We start from the raw sequence: 9,735 nt of genomic DNA on the forward strand, positions 1-9,735 counted from the left end.
ATACTTGTACTGTATAAAGAAATAATAATGGGTTCCAACACAGGAGTGGGTGGATTTTTAATTCCTCCAGAAGTCGACATTTGTGAAATTCGAATATTGTTATAGTGACTGCATTAAGCTTTCAAAACAATCTGATACTACTACGTTGAAAACAAACTGAATAAATATACTTGTACAATGGAGCTTTTATTTAGTATCTGTATATAATTGAAGAAGAAATATGTGGTAGACACCATTAAAAATAATAACTGATGCCTAGTTGTTGTTGTTAAGTGCAAGTGGATAATAATTATTCATTCATTAAACAACATTTATTTCCGTAAATGTTAAATAATATTTATAGTAAATTATTATTATAAAAAGAATATATGTAAATAAATTAGTAATATGAAAAACGATTAACTAGGATCTTTAATGGCAGATAAAAATATCTTTTCACGTAGGATACTCACAGAAACAACATAATTTAAATAAAAATATTAAAAAGGCAAATTATACGCCATGCTTAAAATATTGGAACCACGCTTCAAAAAAATATTAATGCAAATGCATGGTCAATAAACAGACTTAGCCTGTCACTTTCTATGTACTAAAATAGCAATTGTTTGTATCCACCCTTTAGAATTTTGTGCACCACCTTTAAAATTTTGAGGACATTTTCTGAAATTTCACCATTCTTTAAAAATCCTGGTGAAAGTGTTGCCATGAGGAACATAAGACAATGAAGAGGGTAAAAACAGTTCCATAATAACAATACTGTCCCTAAAGATAAAAATTGACAATGTTGAGGAGAACCTCAGACGACAAAAGAATTCCCCTTAAAATATGTTTTAAATGTAGTAGTAGTATCCGACGACAAGCAATCAAGAAAAAACTAAACAGGAACAACTCTCTCGACACGAAATGTTTAGTGCATCATACAAACGTTTAAATACCTGCCTCTGACCAAAGGGCGTCGATCAGTGGCTGAAAGTGGGGGGACGAGATGAAAAATAAAGCCTTGGGCCGTAGGCCCAAACAATAGTTGGGGACCAGGGGGCGAAGCCCCGGAAGCTCTGGCGCATATAGCCTTTTAATTGATTTTAAGCAATGCAATGAACATCTATTTCCATACGAAATTTTTAAAACATCCAGTGGCGGATCCAGTAATTTGAAATAGAGCTGGACCCAGAGAGGGACTTTTACAGATGGAGAGTGCAGCTGGACTACCACCTCAGCCCCACCATGGTTGGGTCTGAGGTAAGAAAATGTATGATTATGACACCATTTTCCTTTGTTTTTTTCCATTTTAAAAAATAATTTTGAAAAAAATTAGGGCCGGCTCGGCCCCACTTGAATCTGCCACTGATTATTATGGCGTCATTGCGAGACTGCGTCAACGTAACACTGGAGTTTGTAAACTTTTGGTAGGCTTATCACTTAATCGAAATAGGGAGACATAGAAATTAGAAAAAACAGTAATCCTACAGTATGGTATGTAGATAATATTAAACACTAGTATATACGTACGGGTCATAATAATATAAAAAAAGAATAAATCGTTTATATTAGAAATTTTGCACTTTTGAGTTTGTAAAAATATTGGCCTAATAAGGATACATGCTTCCAATTTCAACAACGTTCAGTACATTGTTTTCACAATAAATTTAGCCTCTGATAGTCGTTGCACCCATAAAATCGATCTAGTGGGTTTCTGAGATGGTTACAAAATGTTTAAACAATTGCGTTTTTACTTTGTTTTGGTCCGGAAAATACGTACCGCACTTAGAAAAGTGAACAGACAAAATTCATGAGTTATGCGTAATTGTTATTATTTCCATTCGCTTGTAAAAGTGGGGTTTTAATTATAGAAGATTGGTGAAAAGTGGGGGGGGGGACAATCGATATCATGTCCAAAGTGGGGGGACACGTCCTCCTGTCCCCACCAATCGACGTCCATGCTCTGACCACAAGCAATCAAGACAAGACAATTTTAGTTTATTAGTTTATTTACAAACATTCAAATACAAATATTAAAAATATAAATATAAATACAAATATTGCAAGCAATCAAGGAAAGACTAGACAAGAACAAACCCAAGCGACACGAAAAGTTTAGTGTATTATACCATGATACAAACGTTGAGACCGCTACACAGCGGCCTTTGCTTCGAGATTTGAGCATGAAGGCAAGGCAGAAGCAGCTTTCTTAGCTACGTTTTTGTCCGCTGATCGGTTAAAAACGTATTTCATTTTTATTTTATCACTGAAAAACAACTACTTTAAAATGTTTAGCCCATAAATATGATGGTGTGAAGAAAACATTAAACAATATTTTAATTTGGACCTTCAAAAAGCAGTTAAAAAGAAATGGCTATGAAATTTTAGGGGGTGGGGGGCTAAAAGCTGTTGTAATGTAGTATTAAGGTTCAATAGTATTAACTTGCATAACCATTGGAATCGATACCCTTCACCCGATAAATGCCTTAAATTGGTTTGACAGTTTTAATGGTCAACTTGAGTATACAGATAATCTAATAATATAACTGGACATTGTATAACTTTACCCTAGTCAGTTGGACTTGGCCTTTCTTACACTATGAATCTATGATTGTCAGTTTTGAGCCTAAGCTCTGAAGTTTGTGATACATCTTAATTAGCAGTTTTTTGGTAAACAAGTTACTAAATCATAGAGAAAGAATTTCTCTCTGATCCAATCAAAAACTCTAAAAGTAGGCCTATGGGGTGACTTACTTGAGACACACCCCATTACCTAAAGTATAATAGGCAAACACCCCCATATCACTGAATCAGTAGTTTAGTAGTCAGTGTTCAGTAGTGAGTAGTGAGTAGTGAGTAGTGGGTAGTCAGCAGTCAGTAGTTAGATTCAATTTAGTAGTTAGGAGTACACAGAAAAAAAGTACAGAGCTGAGCTGACTCCACTCTAAAAGGGTTCTCTAACATCTGAAACCTGGAGTTTAGCTGATTTGTAACCAACGTACAGTTTGTGTGAATAAAAGTTTGCAGTGTACTAAAAGGAACTGTGTTATACTACTCATTAAAAGCCACCAGCAACTAACCGATATTTAACACTGTTTAGCCCCCCTCTAAATCCGCCCCTGACCTCGGTATACTGGTCCATTCAGCCCCTCTTGTAGACGATAGGAGTTGGTACTGGTTTACCGGGTACCTCAAATACAAAGAGACCATTAGAGGAGAAGCAAGCGATGGTAAGCGCTAGTCTATACTTCAATTGTTAGTTTGATCTGCACCGTGAATGCCTATTTTCTTTTTCAGCTGCTGGTGGTAATCTTTTTGGACGTGATGGTAAAGTTACGTGCAGCAGCAGTACAATTGATAACGGATGCAGAGGGAATCTGATTTGTCCACCTATGCCACAAGGTTGTGCCTGTCACGCTGGCTGGAAAGGACTCGACTGTAATACAGGTAAATCTATTATAATGGAAGTTGTCAATGCGATAATATAAAATATTTATTAGAATAATAATAAAAATAATAATAATAATAATAATAATAATAATGGTAATTAATATTATTATTATTATTATTATTATTATTAATGATAATAATAATAATACTGTATTCACGCTAATAATTTAATATTGTAAATTATTATAGCAATGAAAATACAATAATAATTGGCATAATAAGCCTATACTAAGAAAATGCCTAATACTAATAATAAAATGCGTAATACTATTAAGCCTGTTAATAATCCTAATAACAGGCCTAATAATAATTATAGGCCATATAAAAGCTTAATAATAATATATATAATTTATAAACAAATGCCCATTGCTTATATAGCAGTATATTTAAAAACAAAATTTATGATAATTATTAATATCGTTATGTTTTGTTACATTAAGAATGTGAACCTGGCAAGTATGGCACTGACTGTCTACAAGATTGTGCACCTGTCTCTTATACACATTAGCAATATATTTAAAAAAAAATATTTATGATAATTATTAATATCGTTATGTTTTGTTACATTAATAATGTGAACCTGGCAAGTTTGGCACTGACTGTCTACAAAGATTGTGCACTGTAGGCTGCTTTATATATTATATATAACTTTTTCAGAGAATGTGTCCTTGACTTTTGACCCTGGCCATTCAAAATTTTATCACTTTTAGATTGTGGTCATGGAACATTATGGCCACAATCTTTCTGATAAAAATTGTTGGCTGTATGCTGTTAAAAAAAAGTAGTTTTTTTCTATTTTGTAATCTTAATTTTTTTTTACTCTTTTCCCTTCGAAATTTAGTCATGGATCATTGTGACTAAGTTTGATGCAAAACTTATTGGCTGTAGGCTGTTATATAAACAAAGTAGTTTTTCGTCAATTGTGACCTGGAACTTTGACCCTGACCCTTAAAAATTTATTCACCTCCAAATATTTGGTCAAGAAACATTGTGACTAAGTTTGACGAGTTTCCAATAAAAACGTGGACTGTTCACAGACACACACACACACACCTACCTACACCTCCCACAGACACACACATATACACACACACGCACACAGACAGCTAAAAAAAATAAATAGATAAACATATCAATAAATAAGTAAATAAACAAACAAACAAACATTACCTCCGCGGAGGTAATAAACATGTAAATAAATAAATAAACATAATAATAATAATAAAAATAACAATATCAATAATAATAATAATATCAATAATAATATCAATAATAATAATAATAATAATAATAATAATAATAATAATAATAATAATAATAATTATTATTATTATTACCATTTTTACAACTACTATATCATCATTATTAAAGTAGGGAAAGGAGACACCATCGAAACCAAAGAAACCTGTTCATTTATTAGTGGTGTCCCCTAAATAAGGATAGGCCCTACCTATATTTAGAGAACACTAACTAAAAACGTAAAACTGTATCCCTAATTAGGGGGTTTGGCATGCATTCATACGACAATGGCATAGATGACATTACATATTTATTTAATAAAATTAAGCTTAATGTAATCAATAATTTGCAATGCAAATACAGCTGTAATTTTTTTAATGATTTAAGTGCTATGGAATGAATAGAGTAATGACTAAGAAATCAGGGTGCAGCTTACGGTATGAAATTCAATCGTCTATGAAAGTACACAGAAAAAAAAGGAAAAAAAATCCCATGAATGAGGGTCAAAATTGAAAAGAATGCACATCAGCAAGTATCACCAGTATCCGTAATTAGTATCAAGAAAACAATGATTTGACGTTAAATGTTTGGTTTAAAAGATGTGAAATAAAATGTTGTTTTTCTTAGTCCAGCCGTTGTAAAATGATTTTTTTTAAAAAGAGTGTCACCTAAATGGAGGCAAAATTGTGATGATTTGACCAATCTGTTGTTTTTTTTTTATATATTATAGAATGTGAAGCAGGCAAGTATGGCGCTGACTGTCGGCAAATTTGTCATTGTGACGCTGATCAGTGCGACCATTCCAGTGGCTGTAATGAGAACGCAACATGTCACACTGGCTACAATGGTACAAGATGTTTAGGTAAAAACATTAAACTTTAAATCCCAATAATTTTATTTATTAGAAACAAATAAACACGTATGTTCGAATTTCCTAAATTTGTTGTGATTTGTTTGTGGTTATAGTAAAAAGTACCAAGACCATATAGGCCATGTACAATAGGTCACTGATTGGATGAGTGCTCTGTGTTGACAAACAGATCCATTTTGAAAAGCTCTTTAATGTTGCCTAAAATTTGGCAAGTGAATTTATGAGACCATGGTAGCGCATGGATTTAAAGCGGTATCAACAATTATGTTCTGACACTTACATCCACCATCACTTGATTTCAGATTCAACCGCCATTATCAAAATAATTTGTGAGGACCGTACAGATAATTTGACGTGTGACTCTATGTACACGATACGCGTACTTACTGCAGTCTATGGCCGAATGCACCCTGGTGTGGTTTACTGCAATCACCAATATAGCACAAATTGCACGATGGACGTGTTTCAGGACATCTCTGGGATGTGTGATGGTAAAAACAGATGTACTATAACCGCTTCAAATAGCAATTATGATGACCCTTGTGAGGGTACCCACAAGTACTTGAACATTAAATATGAATGCATGATACTTTCTGAAGGTAATTCTAATTATCTTAAGTGGTGTACGTTAAAATGTCCCCAGAAAATGGCCCCACCAAAAAAGTAAAAATGGGCACAAATGAGAGATAGGTCAAAATGGCACAATGATAAAATTCAGTGATAAATCTGATTTAAAACTATTTAAATGCTGCAAAAATACTATCATTGAATCAATTAATCAACATAAATAATGCACTTTTTTAACTTAAATATTTTAGTTTTCTAAAAAGAATCTAACAATAATTTACTATTTATATTTCTTTTTATAGAAATTATATAAACATTAATAAAATATTCAATGGATTTAATTTTTAATTAGTAATAAATATTATTTTTTTAATTGTCTTTCTATTATATATATATTTTTTATTATATTCAATATGTGATTGAAATATCTGTAGTCATCAAAGTTATACTAGTGGCCACTTAGTTTGTTAAATATTTGTTTTATAAACTATGTATTGATAATGGGTCGATTAGGCTTGAGGTCTATGATAAATAAATGTTTCTATAAATACATTTAGGAAAAAATGCCACTACTTCTTTCCATCTGTTTCTGTTAATAACATATTTGTTTCTTGTAAATGACCTATGCACAATTTAATTAAACTTTTGAGGTATTTTCTTTTGTTTAATGTGCAATTGTACTTAAAACCAAAATAACAAAAACAACAATATAAGATTTGTCCACGTTTAACTTTCAGACAGTCCTACATCTTTCAGAGGGCACACCACTCATGGCAGAGTGCATTCTATTAATCATACGGCGTGTAGTGTGACAACAACTGATGGTAACGTACTTAGTACCAAATTAACATGGATCTATAATTCATACTATAGCTCCATGATAGTTTGTTTAGGCATGGAGGAATATGTTTAGACTAAACTTATTCGCCCATGATGGTTTAATTCATGTATCAGTCAATCGCGAACCCTGTTGGTAAAAGACGATGAAGAATGGTTGATGCCAGTTAGTTATACACATATATGCACTAATCCTTTATTTTACAGCACTACTGAGGTTATTGTAATGGAATATTTTAACTGGAAAAGTAGTTTTTGGAGATTTTTCAGATTTCTATACCAGAATTATTTTGATAAGGACATTCACAGTCATCCGCCATTATCACTGGTCTGGTTGTAAAAGCAATCTTCCAAGCCGACTCTCAACGAAGGCAAATTGTTTCCGGACAACGTGTCGAATGCATTCAATCCTGTTGAATTACCGAAATGAAAAATGGGATAACCATGTTAAAAGAAGTAATGATTTTTGAAAATTATCCTATGATAATTTTTTTTTTTAAATATTTTATCGATAAAGACTATAAATTAAGCCTATCAATACATTATTTTCAAAAAAAAGAACAAAAGAAAAAAAGGCCTACTAAACTTTCAGCAATGAAACATACGATTCAGACATTAAATTTAAGGAATTGTTTTACTGTAATAAAGCTCCCTTTTTGTTGTCTCCTTTGCTTATATACTAAAGATTTGTTCAGCTTTCGTGTTGTGGCTTATTTTTTTGCAGATTTTATTCCCATGCCGAATTTAGTACTCTGCCTATTTTTTCTTACTAAATTTGAATTCTGTCATAAGTTTTTTTTCTCTTATGATTCGGAGGAGATACACCCACTTTCTATGTCATAAATTTCTACCGGTATATGTTTTAACGTAATTTTTTAATCTATAGGTAGTATACCCAGCAAATGTAGTCTAAGGCAATGGATTGAAGCTACAAATATTGGCGTATGTTATCCAATCCAATCCAATCTTCGACTTACAAGGCGCATTATACAAGCCTAACGCCAATTTGAGGGAGTGCTCAGGAAAAAAGAAACAAATGGAGAAAGCTGAATACAAGAGAAAAAGCAGCAAGCAGAAAAGAGAGAACAGAAGAAAAACAAAACGACATAAAGAAAACATTAAAATGAACAGTCACATCATTGATTTCCAAATACGATCATCGAGATATACTATACGATTGAGCTATATGATCGTGCATGGTTCCAGTAACACATAGAATTAGACTGTTACAGTGTTAAATCACATTTGACCGTCAATATCAAAACCGTAATATTGTATCGTACTATTCGCTTAAGAATTATATAGAGTAAATTTTAGGTATATTTTATAAGAATTCTAAATAAGTTTTGTGAATAATATAAAATTTGATACTAAACAATGACATGGCAGCAGACATAGGCTAATCGTAACATTAATTTGATGATCTTAATTATTAATTAATTTAATTGAAAGATGTTTAAACAATTAATTAGCCACCCTATCAATCAATCAACTAAATAATCAATCAACCAATCAAATATATCAATTAGTCAATAAACCAATCAATTATTGAAGCAATACATTTTAGCTATAGAAAAAATAGAAGTCAAAATCATACCAACAATTTTATTAACAACCAATAAAAATATTACCTAATAATAATAATTAGTTTATTGATATTATTATCACTATCATTGACATTAATATTACTATTATAATTAGGCCTATAATTATAAATTGTATTATTGTATTGATGTTATTGTTATTATTATTATTATTGTTATTACTATTATTATTATTATCATATTTATTATTATTATTATTATTATTATTATTATTATTATTATTATACGGTATAATAAAAACAATCAACAATCTTATGCATGAGTTTGAAGTCCTACTTATGGACAATAAATAGTGTTCCTGTACCCTAATAGTAACCCATACTCTCAATTTAACCCACCCTAAAAACCAACCAGGTGCTTTACTGTATTTTCAGTATATCTATGATCATTGAAACCCGAAAAATATAACAAAATATTAATATAATCTAATAATATACCAAAAATGCCAAAATGATGTCCATCTTTTGATATATGTTATTGAATTTATTATGAGTTTTAAATAATGTACAATCAGATATGTTTTAAATGATTCTTTTGTGTTATATTACTGGTAGCTTAATATAATAATCAAGTTTTGTAGAATAAAGAACCATACAGTTATTAGTTTATAACCGCTCGGCATCCTTTATAATAATGATATTTATTTTCTCTTGATTTTTAATAGTATGATATTAATATAATAGTAGAGTTTATAATTCTGATTGTAATTGCAATTTATAATCACAATTCACAATTAATTGTGTTGAATGTGTTATGATCTATAATTGGTCGGTCTTGTTTTTTAGTATAATGATTACTTCGTTTATTTTTATTACCATGATGGTGGAATATATAATTGAAATTTGTAATGTTTTAAATCGCTCGGCCTTCTTTATATTCATAATAGAACTTTCTTTTTTAAAGTTTTTAGTAGTAAGCTATTAAGTTTATAATACTAACATTAAGTTTAAAATGCTAATAATAATGAAAATTTGTATGATATTTTATAGTTTGGTTTATAATCCTCCGGCCTTGTATTTTGTATGATATTTTTTTGCAGTTTTTAGTTTAGTTTAGTAAAATATTATGCTACTAGAGTTTAAATTTATACACATTGTAAAGCCGCATTATGTATAGTCTCATTGCGCAAATGAATTGTTTTATAATACTTATTATGTATTATTAAATAAACCGATTTATTTTTTGTTT

At 30.8% G+C, this 9,735-nt stretch overlaps 1 protein-coding gene across 5 annotated transcripts in view; it reads left to right on the forward strand.

Annotated features, from left to right (window-relative positions):
* Positions 1-8,635, forward strand: part of LOC117111353 (tyrosine-protein kinase receptor Tie-1-like) — an 18,695-nt gene extending 10,060 nt beyond the window's left edge. For 4 of the 5 annotated variants that reach the window (XM_033254276.1, XM_033254278.1, XM_033254277.1 and 1 more), the window contains 5 exons: positions 3,277-3,426; positions 5,399-5,530; positions 5,842-6,138; positions 6,844-7,399; positions 7,830-8,635. In XM_033254276.1, the coding sequence (XP_033110167.1) occupies positions 3,277-3,426; positions 5,399-5,530; positions 5,842-6,138; positions 6,844-7,019 (755 nt within the window). In that variant the 3' untranslated portion in view covers positions 7,020-7,399; positions 7,830-8,635. The remainder of the gene's footprint in view (positions 1-3,276; positions 3,427-5,398; positions 5,531-5,841; positions 6,139-6,843; positions 7,400-7,829) is intronic. The other variant, XM_033254280.1, reaches the window with a different exon arrangement.
* Positions 8,636-9,735: the final 1,100 nt, after the last annotated feature.

The sequence above is a fragment of the Anneissia japonica genome, unplaced genomic scaffold, assembly GCF_011630105.1.
Source record: "Anneissia japonica isolate Jap-2015-1 unplaced genomic scaffold, ASM1163010v1 scaffold7_len58955_cov107, whole genome shotgun sequence".
NCBI lineage: Eukaryota > Metazoa > Echinodermata > Crinoidea > Comatulida > Comatulidae > Anneissia > Anneissia japonica.